General features: G+C 40.7%; 1 protein-coding gene across 1 annotated transcript; it reads left to right on the top strand.

The window, feature by feature from the left end:
• The first annotated feature begins 503 nt into the window (after positions 1 to 503).
• LOC106111385 (lysine-specific demethylase lid) lies at positions 504 to 20,271 on the top strand. The gene is made up of 28 exons (XM_013293448.1): positions 504 to 935; positions 3,861 to 3,938; positions 5,082 to 5,220; positions 5,846 to 6,015; positions 6,446 to 6,692; positions 7,304 to 7,476; positions 7,962 to 8,240; positions 8,632 to 8,743; positions 9,127 to 9,263; positions 9,608 to 9,867; positions 10,221 to 10,332; positions 10,991 to 11,185; positions 11,626 to 11,804; positions 12,196 to 12,367; positions 12,709 to 12,907; positions 13,181 to 13,296; positions 13,622 to 13,841; positions 14,267 to 14,472; positions 14,791 to 14,961; positions 15,335 to 15,531; positions 15,603 to 15,724; positions 15,807 to 16,000; positions 16,118 to 16,302; positions 16,413 to 16,530; positions 16,907 to 17,066; positions 17,159 to 17,229; positions 17,316 to 17,580; positions 17,815 to 20,271. The coding sequence occupies exons 1-28, from the start codon at positions 729 to 731 to the stop codon at positions 17,949 to 17,951; spliced, it is 4,821 nt and encodes a 1,606-aa protein (XP_013148902.1). The 5' UTR covers positions 504 to 728; the 3' UTR covers positions 17,952 to 20,271.
• The last annotated feature ends 200 nt before the right edge of the window (positions 20,272 to 20,471 follow it).

Genomic DNA, 20,471 nt, shown 5'->3' with positions numbered 1-20,471 from the left:
AAATTCTTTGAAAATTCTCATTCTTAAATTACAATATAATTTTTGCATTCATTATAAAACAGCAAAACTATTCTAGTACAATAAATCAATAGAAACTCGAATCTGTTAATTAATTCTTTCAAAGTAGCATCTCAGAGGTTAACCTATTTTTTCACATTTGTTACATTTTCCATTATTTGCAATGAGATTTTTGGAATTTCAGGTAATAGTATTTTAATAGCTATTATGTGTATTTAAGTAATGACTGAAACGCCTAAATTCTTATAGGTCTCAGTTTAGTTTGATTTTTAAACATTTGTAACATTTCCAGAAATTAACTCTGAAATAAAAATACCCACAGAATACTGTAATTTTTCAGTCAAAGTTTCAAGATTAAACAAGGAATATGATTTCTTTAAGCTTCTTTATTTTATTGTAAAGTAGCATTATGAATGGAAGATGAGAAGAGTTTTTAATGGCCTAATTTTGACTTGCGGAAAAAATTAGGGCCTTTGATATGGCAAGACCGGAGTTTCGAAAGTTCAATTTCGCATGGCGGACGTGCAAGTGAACTCTGTTATTTGTTGGTGATAATTTCAATTATTATCTTGTCGAGATTCCTTATGGAAAGAACAATTCTATTGCTTCTATTTCTTTGCGGACGTGCATTATTCATTCCTTAACATCTGATAATGTTAAAGTGTTAGTTGTAGTTAAAATAGTGAGAACTGCATAGGTTTTTCTCAAAAATGGGAAAATGTGACGAAGCTAATGTCGAAGTTAGTATGGGGGACTCGGCGTCCCCCATGAAACCTGATAATTTCACCTTCACTGTACCTCCGGAGGCGCCAGTCTTCGAGCCAACGCCTGAAGAGTTTTTGGACCCACTGGCGTACATCAGCAAAATAAGGCCCATCGCGGAGAAGTCAGGGATTTGTAAGATCAAGCCCCCAGCAGTAAGTGCATTTCTTTGTCATCGACACACAAATTTTACAGTTTTAGGGCCAGTTAGTCATTATTTGTTAGGATTTGAGCTGCAATTTATGATTTTCTAACCCTAATGGTACACGCTAGGAAACGTCTTGTGATGCAACAGAAGTAACTGGTTGTTCGTAATTAATGGTTTTGTTCTTTTTGGTTTTATCGCTGAAAGCAAAATAACACGTGTCAAGGTATCCTTATAGTGGTTATTTAGCTATGCACTGCGTTTAATTAGTGACGAATGCACTCGCATATTGTTGAAACAGTGGTTGCCATTTTGTGTCGTGCCCTCCTGCCTACCACACTTAGATAAAAAATAACTCTTGCGAGTTTTTTGTCGTAACTAACTGTAATGACAACTCTATACACAATATCTCTATAAATTTTCGCAAAAAGTTGCAAAAATAAAGCATTCTCTTTGTGATGGAACAATGCATATTGGAGCTGAAATTATTTGCATTTGTCCATATAACATATAGCACATATTATTATTCTGAATACATTTGCTTGTACCTTTTGTGAAGGACTATTTAAATAATTTTAAATCTGTTTGGCTTGCCTTCAAACTGCCAACTTTGGTTTGTGCACTAAATCCATACCAAATGCTTTCTCAAACTTGTGTATTGACAACATAAAAATTGCATAACTCTGATAGGTCATCAAATATTTTTCCTATTTATATATTTAAACCAAGTGCAATGACCTTAAACTATGTGTTAAAGTCATTCATACAAAAAAATTACCTTTAACAACATTTTTTTATTGTTAGAAAATGTGCATAATTCAATTAATTAAAACACTTCTATGTCCAAATACATCCATTTTAAAACTATACATATACATATTCATTAAATAATAAAATATGATTTTTGGTTAGGAAAATACATAAAGACAAAATATAATGCCACATGTCAAAGAATTACACATTTATATCAATATTGTATTATTGTTAAATTCAAATCTTTGTAAAATCCATTCATAATGTAACTAACTGAATTACCTAATCTAATAAAATGTGAGTTTCTACTGATTGTATCTTATTGCTTAAAAATACTTTTAATTAGCAATATCACTAATAGTATCTTTAAAATGTGTCAAAATGTATAGAAATGTGTTATGTTGCAAGTTATTGTTAGTTCCACACACATTTATAACATTTTGTGGATAGTCAAATGTCATTTAATCTAGGGTTAAAGTCTTGCTGTACCTTGCCTTTTAAGACTATTGTAGTGTTACCATGAAGTCGAAACTTCTACATGTTTTAAATTTATGTTTACAATAGTATTGTTATTGTACTATGCAATAATTATCATTTAATAGTGATATTTTAATTGTAATGGTCTCTCATTAGGCTGTTATGGTATCTAAGCTTATACAAGTTCTTATATATTTGAACACTATTACCCTTACAAATAAATACAGTAAAAAGTTAAACATAGGAATAAACTGAGTATAAGCGAATATTAGTACAAATTATGCTTATACTTAGTTTGTTCCTAAGTTTAACTTTATACTGTGTTTATTTGTAAGGCTATTATTGTTTTCTTTGTAAATAGTATAACGTAATTATTAAAAAATCTTATATCTTACAATTTTTAAAACAAAGATAAATAATTTAATATATTGATTGTGAAAATTTTATCAAAATATTAAAGTTGGTTCAATAACCTTGTGATAGTTATGTTAACCTATTGACTTATAATGCATTTCGCTAACTTATTTGTATGTATATGACATTGTGTTATCTTTCTTTACTATACTTAGGGCCTGTCCCACCAAATTGTAAATTGTCTGATAACAATACAATGTATATAACATGAGATGGATATTCGCGTTTTGTTACTTTTTCGGAGAGTGATATCCTTTTTAAGCTATCTGAGCTATCACCCAGTGGTGGGACAGGCCCTAAATGAACCATTTTACAACCACTTACTGTTATACATCAGATGGTATTGTGTTCAAACACTTGTTAATTCTTTTGGTAGTTAAAAAATGTAATTTTGCGATTTATTCTTGGCAAAATCTGTTTAATATTTTTTACATAGAATTTGTATAGTAAAAACCTTAAGAGTGTGTGCATACCTCAAACTAAACTATCGCACAACTGTTTAGTCCCACATTGAACTTATATGAAGGTGTGCACACTACTTGATTTTTAGTTGTGCAACTAAACAGTTGAGTTGTCAGTGAAACAATAGACAATCGCACAGCACAACTGCTGTTGACAGTTTAGTCAAAGGTGTGTGGCTGCTCAAACATGCACAGATTAAAATCTAAAACTGCAAAATACGCTCTATACCACCAAGTTTACTATTATCTATTTGTAGATTGATAATCTGATATAGAAAGAAACTTATCTTAATTACAACTGAGCTCTAGATTACAATTGATAGAAACAGCCAATTTTTAATATTCATTGTTATTAGTGGAGCACAGTCTGATAATGTTTGCTAAACGATGGCAGAATATTGTTTTTGGGAGTAATGTAACTTCATAGAAACTATAGGTTTGACTGATAAAATTCATCTAACCTGGTTTAAGTCAAAATAAATAACAGCAGTGTTTAAAGTTTCTTGATTGTATGTAGTTAAACAAAAATGTTTCTACCCCAATGATATAGTGGCTGCTATTGTTTGGGTTCACTAAACATATGTAAAACTTACATGGATATAAATTTGCATAAAAGAAGAGCTTAAATGAAGTATTATGATTTAAGTTTTACTTATGGTCACATAACTTGTTAGTCTATACTTGTGTAGATTTTGTTTGTCTTGTATATGTCTAAGTAGGTTACACACATTTTCTGACAGAAATACCTGGGCCAGATAAGGGCTGATTTTACATTACAAATGTTTACATATATCTTATCTACAATAAAATGTTATTATAATTTGTTACAGCACTGGCAGCCTCCGTTTGCAGTGGATGTGGACAGATTACGTTTCACACCTCGGATACAGCGATTAAATGAATTAGAGGTAAGATGAAAATATTTCAATAAGCTTCTAACTGCGTACCATTTTTTTTTTATCTGTTAGTATTGCAATATTTATAAAAGAAGGATAGTATAATGGCAGGATATTGTATAAGGAAAAATGTATGGCTTTTTTTTGCATTTTAAAGTTACATATTTTCATCTGTATTTACCTATATTTAAACACACGTGTTTGTAGTGTAACTAGCTGTTGTCCACGACTTCGTCCGCGCAATATTACGAACTATGAAAAACAAAATTCAATGATATGTTAAATCGTAAAATTATCGAGTAAAAATCCCGCGGGAATCGTAACTCTTTCCGAGATAAAAATATGCCCGTCTATGTCAGCTACCCTTTAGTGAAAGTCCGGTCGAAATATACCTAGCCGTTTCAGAGATTATCCGGAATAAACGCGGCTTGTGGACGGAAAGACAGAAAACTTTTTAATACAATGCAAATACATCATTTTCAGGGTATCAGGAATTATTCTCTTGATATTACATACAGTTATTCCAATTTTATTATATGTATTGATATAGATTTGATATTATTTAGTAAAGTGTGTCCTTGTCAAATTAATTTCCATTCGATTACTAATACTGTCCCAAATTATTAATTCAATTCTCATCAAGCAAATAGCCTAGTGACTTGATCAATTATCAAAATTGGTTTACTGACATCAAATGGACATATTTAATGTTTATATATAATAGCAATGTGATTTGCTAACAATTTTGGTAATGGATATTAACATGAATCAAATAAAAGATATTGTTAAGATAATCGTATTAAGTTCTAGGTATCAGAAAATTCAATAAACATTCTAATGTTATAAATGCGGAAGTTTAGATGGATGGATGTTAGAGTTTGTAGCCTAAACGGTTGAACGGATTTCAATGACATTTGGTACAGATTTAGAAGATGGCCTGGAAGAACATATATGCTACTTACTTTTGTTTTTCATTCGACGCGGACGGAGTCGCGGGCGAAAGCTAGTGATTTAATACTTTGATGATGGTACTCAGAGTCGCTCATTATTCACTTAATCTGTATTAAATGCTACTCTTAGAAACCATTACAGACTGTATTTAGGTGTCGGAAATGAGTTTTTTAACTTAATGTTGGTTATTTTTTGCTCTCGCAGGCGATAACTCGCGTGAAACTCAACTTCCTGGACCAGATTATCAAGTTCTGGGAGCTGCAGGGATCTGTGCTCAAGATCCCAACGGTGGAACGCAAGCCACTAGATCTTTACGCATTACATAAAATTGTTAAAGAAGCGGGTTAGTAACATCATGTACAGTTATATGGATTTTTATTACACCTTTTCTATTAGATATTGTTAGTAGAAAAAAAATCATGAATATAAATATTGATTTTCTAAATTACATACGTTTATTTCTATTCTATTTCTTGTTTATGGCTCTCCCTCAGCGGATTGGGCCAGTGTCAAGTTTATTTCTAGTTTAAAGTAGATTTAAATTCTTGGTAATTCAATAAAAATTTTATTTTCTTATAATTTTTTTGTCTAAGTAACTTGAAAATACCAAAGGTGTACAGCTAGTGAAGTGGCAGAGTAATTTCTGCTGTATCAATACAAGAAGACACAAGAATACTCTGTAATCTTTAGCTATTTTGTTTTATATTTTGTTACTGATTGATGAATCAATAATCTTAGAATCAAACAGTATTTAAAACTTAATCTAAATGTCTATAAGTTTTATAATTGGTTGTAATTTCTAATTGTTTAAAAATCACAAATATAGTTCTATTAATAATTAACAATAAACCTCACCTTATATGACTTGCAACAAGCAGAGGTATGTCAAAAACCTATCCATTTACGAACTAAGTATAGTCTAGGGCTCTAGGGTATTGAGTTGCAGCTATAATAGACAAATTGTGTAGGTGGCTTCGAGGTGTGCTCTGCGGAGCGCAAGTGGTCCAAAATAGCGCGTCGTATGGGACACCCTCAGGGCAAGGGCATCGGCTCCATACTGAAGAATCACTATGAACGCATCCTTTATCCCTACGATGTCTTCAAGAACAGTGGTGCTGTTGGAGATAACAAGGAAACGGTAAGTATTTGTATATAATTAAATAAAAATAGTTGTGTAAGTAATTTGTAAAGTTCTTTTCAAACATTTTGCCAGGTCAAGGATATCTGTGTAATGCATTGCTTATATGCCTATGATGGTTCGAGCTGCCAAAATATTGGACAACTGTAGAAATTGTAGAACCTTACTTTTCTCTTAATTTTTGTACTAAATTATATTAAATAAAGTTTGTATTGTTTTTTGTCAGTAGTTCATGAATGTATAGGCCGCAAATAAATAAAAATCTATATTAAGATCTTTCTACACAAACTTGACTTCTGATCTAACATTTGTGTCGGGGTCAACTAAATTTCAATTATAAATATCAGTTACAGCTGAAATAAAAATAGAAAAGACTATTTTACTATATCATTAACTATTGGAGATATACAAGTTTTTTTGAAATCTTTAGAAAATCGAAGTGAAACAAGAGGCGACGCCGGAGAAGGCGGGCGGCGCGCGCAGCCGCTCCAACAGCAAGTGCCCGGCGGCGACTCCGCCCCCCGCGCGGCGCTACAAGAGCGCGGAGCCCGAGGCGGAGGCGGAGGGCAGCCGCACGGAGGGCGCGCTGCCGGACCTCGCGGCGCACGCGCACGCGCACGCAGACAGGAAGCTGCGCACGCCCAGCAAGGATGAGAATGCCAGCGAGACCAGGAGGAGTGAGTTATGAATTTATATTTATTATTTATACAATTCTGTTACAGATGGAAAAGTAATTCTTTTTTGTTCTACCTCTATTCCTCTCTTTCTCTATTTCTAGTTACTAAATCATATACTAGTATTATTTTTCTTTCTTTATATTGATCGGTACAAGAATTTGTTAATTACCCTAGTACAAAAAGTATGTGATAGTTACTAAGAGAATGCCGTAATGTAGTTGTAATTTTGAGAAATCCAGACTAAGTGGCTGTTGAACTAATCATTACACATCCCCAAGTATCAAGACGGGATTATAATGTGATTTAACATGGTTTATAACAATGATAATTTAAATATCGGTATTTCAGTTGCCGGAAGGAAGTAATGTGATATTTTCCAATTTTTACTAGAAATTAGATATAATTTAAACGCTAGAATATTTCTTCATTAATTTTTAATTTGATTAACAGATGACAGTTGATAGATAACCTAAAACTTTGAATTGTGACATATTGATTGTTGATTAAATACATCAACAATATCATTTAATGTAATTAACAAGTGATTTTAAATAGCATTTTATTACACAAACTGATGTGCTGTATTGATGTATGTCGTGTGCATGGTGCAGGTCCTCGTGAGAACAAGTGGATGTCGGGCGGCAGCTGCGGCGTGGGGCGCTCGCGGCGGCTGCGGGAGCACCGCCTCAGCAACATGACGGTGTCGGTGACGCCCGCCCCCGCCCCCGCGCCCGCGCCCGCGCCCTCGCGCCTCCCGCACCACCCACACAACCCTGACGACCCGGTACGTGCTCAACACAACACAACATGACAACACAACACAACACAACATGACAACACAACACAACATAAACACAAACATTACATTTAAAATACTAGTATATGACTTAACTGTATTGAAAGCTGTGGGAACCATTAAAAATATTTTTTCTTTTCTAGTTTTAAATCAAATAAATTAGTCAACCTACCTACTTGATGCTTATAATATTGTGGAGCAAAGAGTCTATAGTGCAAATTGAATAATGACTTTTAGCTGGTTAAGTTCAGCCAGGACACTTCATGGTGGTTCACTTTGAGTAAAAATCCCTTACAACAAAAACATTATAAAGACGAAAGATTTGTATTTTTGTATGTATTATAATAACTTAAAAACTACTGGGCCGATTTCAAAAATTCTTCCACTATTAAAAAGCTACGGTATCACTGAGTACTTCGCAGATGAAGTCGCGAGCACCAGCCAGTTGTGTGTATAATAGTGTGTGTGTACAGCTGGCGAAGTACATGTGCCACGTGTGCGGGCGCGGCGACGTGGAGGAGCAGATGCTGCTGTGCGACGGCTGCGACGACTCGTACCACACGTTCTGCCTGGTGCCGCCGCTGGCCGACGTGCCCAAGGGCGACTGGCGCTGCCCCGTGTGCCTGGCGGAGGAGGTGGCCAAGCCCGCGGAGGCCTTCGGCTTCGAGCAGGCCTCGCGCGAGTACACGCTGCAGCAGTTCGGCGAGATGGCCGACCAGTTCAAGTCCGACTACTTCAACATGCCCGTGCACGTCAGTACTCCTGCACTCCACACCAGTACAGATGTACTTCTTACTTATCTTATACATGTCAATGTTTGGACCTAACTAGGTTACGCATAGACGTAAAGTATAGTCTGGAAGAACATGTAGGTTACTTGTTTATTTTTTTTAATTCCACGCTGACATACTTGCGGGACATACCTATCTCCAAAACCGCTTAAATTTCGATTATTTTTGATACATGTAGAACTAAATCTAAAAGAACACATAGACTACTTTTGTTTTTTTTTTATTCAATTCAAAATCTGTTTTTATATTAATCGAAGTGATAAAAGTCGTCTTGAGTATTATTATATAACGTAAATACATAAAAATTCTTATCAAATATGTATTTTCAATAAAATAATCGTGTTTTGTATAGATGGTGCCGACATCGACTGTGGAGAGGGAATTCTGGCGCGTGGTCTCCTCAATAGACGAGGACGTAACCGTGGAGTATGGCGCGGACCTTCACTCCATGGACCACGGCTCCGGTGAGACCACACTACACTACTTAGATTAAACTTGTATATTTTAAGTAAATCTGTAGCTCAAAGTATTCAAAGGAATATGAGGTAATATTCCAGCAAAGGTGATATAACCTGGTTTGCGGAGTTATACCTACAGCTAAACGAGCCGTTCGGAGACGTGTTTTAGCCTGTAATGAGACGGTCAGGTAAAAATGACAGTTTTTTCATAGAGAAAACTAAAATGTTGGAATTGATTGTAAGAAACCAATTACAAATGCAGAATTATAAAAAAACGATAGTTAATAAGTTTAATACATTTAATTTTAACAGGAATTGTTATTTTTATTTGCTTAAAAAAGACATATCCTGCATCTGTTTGTATAGTAATGCTAAGTTTGTTATGTCAGGTTTCCCGACGAAGTCCAGCGCGCACCTGTACCCCGGCGAGCAGCAGTACGCGGACTCCAGCTGGAACCTCAACAACCTGCCCGTGCTGGACGGCTCCGTGCTCGGACACATCAACGCTGACATCTCCGGCATGAAGGTAACACCTACCAGAAACTACGAACACCATTAACACAGACCACGCCTCTAAGTATACAGACCACTCCCACACAACGCAAACCACGCCCACTTGAGCGGTCCAAGTTGTAAGATCACGTTTAACGTGTAAAAATGTTTGCTTCATTTATATGAAGGGTTTTGTAACAAGCAACATTCTTATACACGCAAAAATTTCGATGGATAAATGGACTTATATTGTAATTTACAGCCTAAACGACTAAACAGATGTCAACGTAATTTAGCATCGATGTACTTATGTTTTTTTTACCATGTCGAAATCGCTGGTGTTTCGGAAATATTTAGTAACATTTGTCGCTGTACCAGATCCCGTGGCTGTACGTGGGCATGTGCTTCGCGACGTTCTGCTGGCACAACGAGGACCACTGGAGCTACTCCATCAACTACCTGCACTGGGGCGAGGCCAAGACGTGGTACGGCGTGCCGGGCTGCAAGGCGGAGCAGTTCGAGGCCGCCATGAAGGCGGAGGCGCCCGAGCTGTTCCAGCTGCAGCCCGACCTGCTGCACCAGCTCGTCACCATCATGAACCCCAACATTCTCATGAAGGCAGGAGTTCCTGTCTACAGGTAGACATGCATCTTTAATACTATTCCATTTTTACCCCTGTTACCCCCTTCCATCATCATACAAGTAAACGCTGGGAATGGGAAGTAGATTTGGAGAGGAATGAGACGCTTTCTCTTTCTGTGAGTTCCCTCCATCGACAATTAAAAGTAGACAACGGATTTTTAGTTGCAGAGACAGCGGTGACCTCGCTATTTCGGCGAAATCGGCGAAGATGTAATAATAAAAAAGATTTTTTTATTGTAAACTCAGTTATTAGAGCATCAACGTTGCCTTGGCTCCTTATATATTTAAGGAGCCCTCTTCCCTTTCTCGTACATGTTACAACTAAGTATTATTAATGTTTTGTATGTAGGACGGATCAACACGCGGGCGAGTTTGTTATAACATTCCCGCGCGCCTACCACGCCGGGTTCAACCAGGGGTACAACTTCGCGGAGGCTGTCAACTTCACCCCTGCTGACTGGGTGAGTCACCTCCCACATTATTATCAGTCACCCCCTTAAAATATTCAAGTAAGTTAGGTAAAAAGCTACATGGAACCGTATGTCCAAAAGTAACAACGTATTCGGACGGCAAACTGACGCCGGGAACTTGTTACAGTAATCGGCTGTCGGCATTATATCCGCCTTCTACAAATGCGAGGCCAAACTGCTACAAATGGATGGTAAACAGTGTTTATATATGTGTTAGGTAAATTACACATGGTAAATATAAATAACTCCAAATAGTGATTGAAATGAGTTACTTGCAGCAGAAGGGAAATGACTACAAAACGGATGTAAATGGTGGTGACATTAAAAAAAGTTTTAGTAATGTTATGTACAGTTGCGGAAATACACGGTGTTACATTTATAAAATAATTGCCTTTTGGCTTGCAAAAAGACAAACTTCGTTTGCGTACATTTTTAAGTTGTGGCCTGCTGGTATTTATTCCGTGCTATCTCAATGTGTACGAAACATTCAAATGACTATTTTAGTACAACACTGTCAGATTTCCTGACTGTACAAGTGAAACAAAGTAACACCGAGGTTTGAGTTGGCACGTCGGATGTAAGGGTACTGTTGTCCCCGTCGTGGCAAGTGAATGGAGTGGCGAGGAGTACAAAGTGTGGTCGTGTGCAGCTGAAGATGGGGCGCGAGTGCATCCTGCACTACTCGACGCTGCGGCGCTACTGCGTGTTCTCGCACGACGAGCTGGTGTGCAAGATGGCGCTGGAGGCGGACGCGCTCAGCCTCACGGTGGCGCTGGCCGCCTACCGCGACATGCGCACCATGCTGCACGACGAGCGCAAGCTGCGCAAGGGCTTGCTGGACTGGGTGAGTGCTCTGCGCTACACTCATAGCCCGCCCCCCTAGTCCTCCCCCCTCTATTCATGTAAAAAGATGCTGAAATCACGTCCACGCTATTGACTAGGTGGATCGTCTCAGTATATCTATTATCTGTTCTATCTGAATCTCTTTCACGTTATAAATCTAAACTCATCAACCTTTGTACCCACATTCGGTTTTAAATTTGTTTATGTGATTTATCATGACAATCGATTCTTTCAAATTTCCTTTAATACACATTGCAAAAATAACCAGCCCACTATACGTCCCTACTGAGGGGACTTGTAGCCTATACAGGCTCAGCGGTTTGACTTCACATATATTTTTGATTATTTTCGCTGATGGTACGTTGCAAGATTTTTGAATACTCACCATAATTTAGGCTAGGCAGTACGCAGTTGTGTAATGTGTAATGTGTGTTGTGCCAGGGCGTGACGGAGGCGGAGCGCGAGGCGTTCGAGCTGCTGCCGGACGACGAGCGGCAGTGCCAGCTGTGCAAGACCACGTGCTTCCTGTCCTGCGTCACCTGCGCCTGCACGCCGCACGTCGCCTGCCTGCGCCACTACGCGCAGCTCTGCGCCTGCCCGCCGCCAAGCCACAAGCTCAGGTCTGCTGCCACCCACTACCACACACTTGTCCTCTAACTCCTCCTACTTGCTCCGCCCACTCGCTTCCACTCCTCCCTATCGTGCCTACCTACTACCTATTTCTATTTGTTATGTAGAACGTTTGTAGAACTCTGTAATAAAAAACCTTACAATTCAAGACAGTTTAGGTTGTATATTTACACTCTATTAAACTTGAGGGGTTGGTAAGTTGTAAAAAAGTAATGGCTTGCGAGAAAGGCATAAAACTACAAGCTTATGCCAACAAGCAAGATTTTTGTGATCATTTGAATTTTGACATTTGCAACCAAGTTTTCCACAACGAAAACAATATTAGAAGGTTTTTATGTGTTCCGGATCAACAGCTAGTGTAATATGAAAGTGTTGGTGCAGGTATCGGTACACCCTGGACGAGCTGCCGGCGATGCTGGACAAGCTGAAGAAGAAGTCGGAGCTGTTCCGCGAGTGGGCGGAGGCGGTGCAGAACGCGCTGGACCCCGACACGCCCAAGACCTGCGACCTGGACGGCCTGCGCGCTCACCTGCGCCGCGCACACGAACTCAAGGTACACAACACCCGCCCTACACACTAGCGGTTGCTCGTGACTTCGCCTGCGTCAAATAAAAAAAATGTAGCCTATGTAGCTTTTTAAGGGTAAAAGAATTTTTTAGTTGTTTCAGTACATACGAAAATACAAATCTTTCCTCTTTATAATAACTTTATTTCTCCTTTGGACACCAGTCCTCCGGTGTCCAAACTAGGACCCAAACATTACCCTGTGTGATGGATAACCAAAGCCACGGCCAACACACCAAAGAAACTAGCAAAAAGAAAGAAAATAGCAAAAACATTATTTGCATTCACTTTTCTAACCACAAAATTTAACAAACTCTTGATAATGTTAAGATGCATAAGACGGAGCTGGTGCGAGCTCTGGAGACGGCGATAGAGGATGCGGAGAAATGCGCCTCCGTGATCCAGCAGCTAGACCTGAACAAGATGCGCACGCGCACGCGACACCACGACCCCAAGTATAGGCTCACTATACACGAGCTCACGCTATTCGCTGCTGAGATAGACGGCCTCGCCTGCGTGCTGCCTGAAGGTAAGACTACCCAAAGTATCCGCTTAGTAACAGTAGTAGTTATTAAACAACGCTTACTGAATGGATGGCCTAAATAATTGCAACTAGTTTTCGCTTGCGGTACTGACCGCGTGGAATTAAAAAAATGTAAGTAGCCTATGTGTTCTCCTAGACTATGGTCTACATCTATACCAAATTTCATCAAAATTTGTTCAGCCGTTTAGGGTACAAACTCTAACAAACCTCCATCCATCTAAACTTTCGCATTTTTAATATTATTATGTTTTTTATCAGGTTCAGCGGTAAAAGAAGTTTTAAGACAGACCGAGGAGTTCGAAGACCGAGCGACAGAACTGCTCAGCAAAGAACTGGATGAAGTGGATGCAAACACCGTCAGGGAACTGGAGGAGGTACGTGTATATTGACAATTGGAGCTTGAAGGAGAGGATTTACAATACCCGCCCACAGTCCACTTTGCCCCATTTCTTCAGTAAACAGTAGATATAAGTAACAGAGTTGGGTGGCTCGAGAAAGAAACGAGTGGAAAAGGTTGAACAAGGCCTATGTCGTATGGCAAACAAATCTACGAATATAAAAAAAGATTCAAATTCTAGAATAATACATGTAGAAAGTAGCTGTATGGTAGTAGTATTTTAAGTTTTCAATAATTTTGTAAGAGGATCAGAATAAAAGGCCATTATTTTTACATTTTAATAAATTATTGTGTGTGTGCAGGTGGTGGAGCTGGGGTGCCGGCTGTGCATCGTGCTGCCGCAGCTGGGCGGCGCGCAGGGGCGGCTGGCGCAGGCGCGCTGGCTGGCGGAGGCGCGCGCGCTGCGCGAGGACTGCGCCGCGCTGACGCCGGCCGTGCTGGCGCGCCTGCTGCGCGACGCCGACAGCGTGCTGCCTCACCGCCGCGTCGAGCAGGAGCGGGCGGCGCTCTACAAACTGAGAGGTACACCTCGAACTGTGTCTTACTTAATTATAGATTTAAAAGGCACTTTTATGATTACCGTTTTATCTTACTAATATTATAAATGCGTATTTTCTGAGTGAATTAACAGGTGGTGATGAAATTTGACACAGATGTAGAACAGTCTGGAAGGACATATATGCTGTTTAATTTTGTTTTGGCAACAGCTACTTATATTCGACCTATCTTTTAAACCGCGATTACATCCAGAATTAAAATAAACTAAATAGGATTTCTTTTAGTCTAAGTTCTACATCTGTCAAATTTTATCGAGATCCGCTGAGCCGTAACCGATATATCTTTTAACGAACAACCATTCATAGAAATTAGCAAGTAAGATTGTTTAATTTGTTGTTTTCTAATTTTTTTTAGTATATTATACTAATTTAATCTCAATATGTTTCTAGCTCAAGTGGAGGAGTGGGAGGCGCGCGCGCAGGCGGTGCTGTGCGAGGGGCGTGGCGAGGGCGGTGCCGGGGGCGGGGGCGAGGCGCACACCAGCCTGGCCGAGCTGGAGCAGCTGCTGGCGGAGGGCGACGACATCGAGGCCGCGCTGCCCTCGCACCACGCGCTGCACCAGGCCGTGCAGCACGCCAGGGACTGGCTCGCCAAGGTACACCTCACACACTAAATAAATAATTGTATCAATAAAATTTACCTAAGAAACATTTAAATATTAAATTTGAAATTTAAAATTATTGATTAAAACAAAAAAATAGAGATATTCCGTAAAACACCGATTGAAGTAAAGTTTATTATAGAAACACCCTTATATTAACGACCGAATATTGAATTAAATCTCAAAAATTTAGTTTCTTATAAAATGGTGCTAATACGCCACTTACGATTCGATACGTCAAAAACTTAACAAAATTTAAAGTTTAAGCATGGCCTCATCATTTGTGATGTTGGATACATATTGAATGTGCAGGTGGAGGAGATGCAGTCGAAGGAGCTGTACCCGTACCTGCACAGCGTGGAGGCGCTGGCGCGGCGCGGCGCGCAGATCCCGCTGGCGCTGTACGAGAAGAGCCAGCTGGCCGCCGCGCTGCACTCCGCGCGCGAGTGGAAGCGCGGCGCCGCAGACATGTTCCTCAAGAAGGTACCGCAACTAATACAACCACAAACGACAGACGACGGAATATGAAGACTTTTTCTCTTACAGACACATTCATAGAGTATTTTTATGTGACAAGCGATCAAAAAGCCATTTGAATTGCGAAATATCGAAGATATCGTTGCCCAAAGACATTTTCTAAATATTGTTGATTAACTTTTATCTATCGGAGTAGGGACACACGGAAAGAGGATGTTTCCCTTACCTATGCATCTTCATCTCAGTCATATCTATTTCTCCTTCTCGTTCTTGTCAAGGAAAGGGGGCGACTAAAATTTTGTCTCCACCATACGCGTGTTTTCTGCGTGATTGTTGTTTTACACTAATAAGGAGTTTTAATTTTAATTCTGTTATTTAGAACTGGCCGTACAGCCTGCTGGAGGCGCTGTCGCCGCGCACGGAGGCGGGGGGCGGGGCGCGGCGGCGGGGCCGCGAGGCGGAGGCGGGCGCGGGCGCGCTGCTGCAGCACTTCAGCGAGGACGCCACGCCCACGGAGATCGTCGCCGCCTTCAAGCAGGCCGAGCACAGGGAACTAGCAGCTATCAAAGAACTCAGGTAACTAACACAATACACACATTTCATTTATCGGCTATATCGACCCAAATATTAATTGTATCTTTTTTTAGGGCTAAAAATATGCGCAAAGAAGTCCGCGCAGCGCCGACCGCCGGAGTTACATTCTGTATATGCCAGAAGCGACAGTACGGCGTTATGTCGCAATGCGAACTCTGCAAGGATTGGTTTCATGGTATGTTTTATTCTAAATTTCAACTTTGTCTATGGAATGCTCTAGACGTTTTATGTTAATGTTCAACACATTTTCCGTGTAGCGTCGTGTGTGTCGTCTGCGGCGGAGGATCGCGACTCGTCACCGGAGCGCGGGGCAGAACGCGGTGCAGAACGTGGGGCAGAACGCGGGGCGGAGCGTGGGGCGGAGCGCGGGGAGGCAACGGAGCAGAAGTTCCTCTGCCCCGACTGCACACGCACGAAGCGGCCCCGCCTTCATCGCATACTGGCACTGCTGGTAGGAACTTTACCTACAGTCATTTAACTGTTACAATTTGAATAGTTCTCCATTATTTTAATTGTGTAGATAAATGAAGTGTTAGTATGCGCGGTGTTGAATGTTGTCGTGTGTCAGGTGTGGCTGCAGAAGCTGCCGGTGCGGCTGGCGGAGGGCGAGGCGCTGCAGTGCGTCACGGAGCGCGCCATGGCGTGGCAGGACGCGGCGCGCGCGCTGCTGGCCGCGCTGCCACACCCCCACCCCCACCACGCACACCTGCCCGACCACAGGCGGGACAGCGGCACGCACTCGCACGCCTCGAGGTACTTACTATACTGATCATGCTGGTGGCGACTTCGCCCGCGTGCAATTAAAAAATAAGTCATAGCCCATGATACTTACTAAACAGTTTCTAAACCTGGTGTGTGTTCAGGTCGTCAGCGAGCGTGGAGCACGCGTACAGCGCGACGCCGCGCTCGCCCAGCGCGCGCCTCTCGCCCGGCATGCTGCACAAGCTGGAGGACCTCATGCTGGAGGGAGACTTATTAGAGGTGAGATATAATAGCACGTCTAGGTATACGAAGTGACTTAAAGTAAGTCCCTGATGTTCGTAACCTGGAGATGAAAACAAGTGGTTCTTGTGATTGGGTTGAGAGTCGAATGACAAAGATTCTACTTTTTTATGTGTTAGAAGGTAGCAAACGAGCAAGTGGCTTTCTGAATCCGCTGAAAATGCGAAGCGACTGCCTATAGATACCCTCAATTTCAGATATATTGCCTACCCCTAATCGATGGAAGCGGTAATGCACATAGAAAGGATATTTACCCTTCCTATATGTCTCCGCTGTAAACAAATCAACTTTTCCGTCCCATCCTTGTCTATTAAGAAAAGTGTGTAAAGGAAAATGTAATATGTGTGTTGTCCAGGTGCGGCTGGAGGAGCAGAGGCAGGTGTGGAGCGCGGTGGTGGCGGCGCGCGGCGCGGAGGGGCGGCGCAGCGCGCGCGTGCTGGACGCCGGCCGCCGCAAGCGCCCGCAGCGCGCGCCGCGCCCGCACCGCCAGCTCAAGCGCACGCGCCCGCACCACGGTACACACACACACACACACACACACACACGCACAACAAACCTACAGATAAATTCAATGCAGGTCATACAATAGTTAATTGTTTGTTTCCAGGACCAACAGCAACAAAGACAACGATAAAACGAGGCTCGGCTACGACCACGAATTACTTAAATAGAAAACAGGTAAAGTAACATATACAATTTAAAGCAATTTATTACGTAAGTCACTAAATATCGACTGTAATCTAAATATCGTGTTGTTTCCTTAGGGCATGTCGTCAGGGTCCGGTCTGATGATGAGGAAGCACTACATGGCGCGGCAGGAGCGGCGCAAGCGCGGGCTGGCGGGCTCCACGCGCGGCAAGCACGCGCGCCAGCCCCGCGCGGGGCAGCGCGCCGGCGCGGCGGCGGCCGGCGGCGCGGGCGCGGGCGCGGCGGGCGGCAGCGGGGCGGCGCGCCGCAGCAGCACCTCCTCGCTCTCCTCCGCCTCCTCCGACGAGGACTGCGCCGCGGACAACTGCCTCAGGCCCACAGGTAACTGCAGCTCTGCTTTACTATATTAATACTTTAGCGTACAGTTTCCTCAAATGGGGGAGAGAAGCCAAAATAAGACATCACATGTATTTGTGAGTGATAACGTAATTCCAATAGCATCAGTTAGTGGTAGTTAAAATAATTACAAGAGAGGAGTGGTGGAGGTTCAATTGTTGTTTCACCATCAAGTGATTAATGGACAATTCTTATATATATGTATATACTCTGTTTCAGGCAAGGAGGTGGACTGGGTGCAGTGCGACGGCGGTTGTGATCAATGGTTCCACATGCACTGCGTCGGCCTCAGCCGCGCCGCGCTGCGAGAAGACGACGACTACGTCTGCGGCGCCTGCGCCCGCGACACACGCTGAACACTGACTGGCACTGAACACTATCTAGCGCTGTACACTGACCAGCACTGAACACCGAACAGCGCTGAATACTGACTAGCGTTGAACACTGACCAGCGCTGAACACTGACTAGTGCTGTACAGTAAACAGCGCTCAGTACTGTACAGCGCTGAATACTGACCAGCGCTAAACACTGATCAGGACTGAACAGTGACTAGCGCTGTACAGTAAACAGCGCTGAATCCTGATTAGTGCTGAACACTCACAAGCTGTGGACACTGACTAGCGCTGAACAATTTTGATCAACGCTGAACAACACTCGGAATACACATTTATCACCGATATGATTTCTCACTAAACAATACATTATAATGAGTTAAGAAGCAATGAATTACAAAGTATATTGTTAAAGGATTTCACTTAAATTTGTCTTGATTAGGGAAATGCGTTATTGTCTGTTTTTGAATGTAGGTCAAATTATAGTTAAATGTCTACAACAAAGTGATTTATGTAGAAAATGTGACAGAGTTCTCGAAACGTAAAATGAACAAATAAGTTTCAAACGCTATAGTAACAATTTGTTAAATAAAATATTACTTTAGAAGAAATTTAATATCGGAGTTCCAGTTGCACTTGCAAAGGTAATTTCGTAAATTTTATATGTTCCTTACAGAATGTTTAGTAACTTTCCCCGCTTTGACTTAAGTGTTGGTTAATGCGAGTACGCAAAGTGTTCATTATAATCTAAATTAACGTTTTTGCGACTAAGGAACCTAGAACTGCGTAGTTTTTTTTGTAAATATATCTAAAATGGATGAATTTACTAATGTATTGACAAAATTGATGTGAGTTTAAAGTTGCGCGTGAATCGCGGTTTATAAATATATTATTTTAACTTGAACAAAGGTTGAATGAATTTTTTTCAACTAATTTGAAGTCAGAAACTGGAAGTTTTTATGTAGTTAGCATTTTCTCACGAATTAGGCTTCATTTGATTGTAATTGTTATGTACAGCCGAAGTCGGGACATTTCTACGGGAAGTTGCTGAAATCATAAGATCAAGTTTTTGTATAGACATATCTAAGTTATTACTATAGATGTTTTTAAATCAAAGATATTAAAGATTTCTTTGTCCGAATTAAGTTATTAAAGTGTATTATCTAATTTAGCTTTGTTTAATGTCCCGGCTTCGTTTCTTGCACAGGATTTAATGTTTTTGTATTAAAATTGTAAATATTCCGTGTAGGTGAAGCCACGCCCCCTCCGCCGTCAACTCCATACATGTTGTATGACGTTTTCTTATAATTCAGTCGTCATGCGATTCAATGTATAGTTACTAAAGAGTAAATATATTTTAATAATGTCCAATTTTAGATTTAACGCGTTTTTTTGGTGTTTATATCGCTTTTGTATCGACTCATCGTGGACTCTGCTCGTGTTAAGGTGTTACTCGGAAGCTACTTACGGTAGTGCTGTATTATACCAGTTAGTGTAATATTGTATATTTTTTATATTTGTAGTATGACAAGTTTGTATAAGCCGATTTGAACTCTATTGCGTCGGGTACAGTGTAAGTTTTCATTTGCTTTTAGATAAACTTCTAGTTAGTACTAAGATTGAAATGCCGATCGCTTTTTTACCCTTTTGAATACATTTATTTGATATTAAATTATTATTGGTACGCGATTTTTAATAGCCAAATATAAGTTCGCACTTTCGATCGTAGTGGTCAATTTATTTTGTTAAGACGTGATATAGTATTAAAATTTAACTTAGCGATGTATTTTGTGTGCGAACGCTTTTCGTGGCCCTACAAATGTTGGCGTATTAACATTTTTTGATATTGACAATTATCAGATAATAGTTTTTCTTACAATCGGCATATCGACCGCGTTATTTATTAACAAGATGGCTGTTAAATTTTTTTATGTTAAGTTACTGCGGCTGCTCTGCCGACGCGCCTGATCTCTGCTTCAATGTTGTGACTATGTACGCACGCTGCAAACTGATCGCGACCTTATTTGTAACTATTAAGGTCTCTTTTCGATCGTCCGTGACTTGTACAGACGTTTGCAATGTGAGCACATAGCTTGTATCTGATCTGATGTTAAATGTTGGTATATCGCAAGCGGGGAGCGTGTGCGGCTGACGACTGTACATAAACTAGTTAAGAAAGAGAAGTCGTTTGTGCAACTATACGGGTGCGAGCGAGATGTACAGATGACGCGCGACGCACTGACGGTAGTTTTAATACTGGGAGCTCAGGACCTCGTATGGTTGGACAGACCGACGATATCATGTACCAAATAATATAGAAAATTATAGAAAAATACTGTTGGCTTTTATTTTTTTCATTTAATTTTTCAACCCCTCATTCCTCTATAGTGGAAACTATAAAATGACCCGAAATTTCGTCACGCGATTTTGAGCTAAACTATTTAACTACGTCGTAGTCTTTGGGAAAAATAGGACCCACCTGCAACCATTAACCTTTCGGATAAAAAAAGAATGATCAAAATCGGTCCACTAGCGGCGGAGTT

Source organism: Papilio polytes, unplaced genomic scaffold (assembly GCF_000836215.1).
Source record: "Papilio polytes unplaced genomic scaffold, Ppol_1.0 DF824169.1, whole genome shotgun sequence".
In the NCBI taxonomy this organism is placed as follows: domain Eukaryota; kingdom Metazoa; phylum Arthropoda; class Insecta; order Lepidoptera; family Papilionidae; genus Papilio; species Papilio polytes.
Note: the sequence above shows the minus strand (reverse complement) of the source record. Positions and strands in the feature narration are given on the sequence as shown.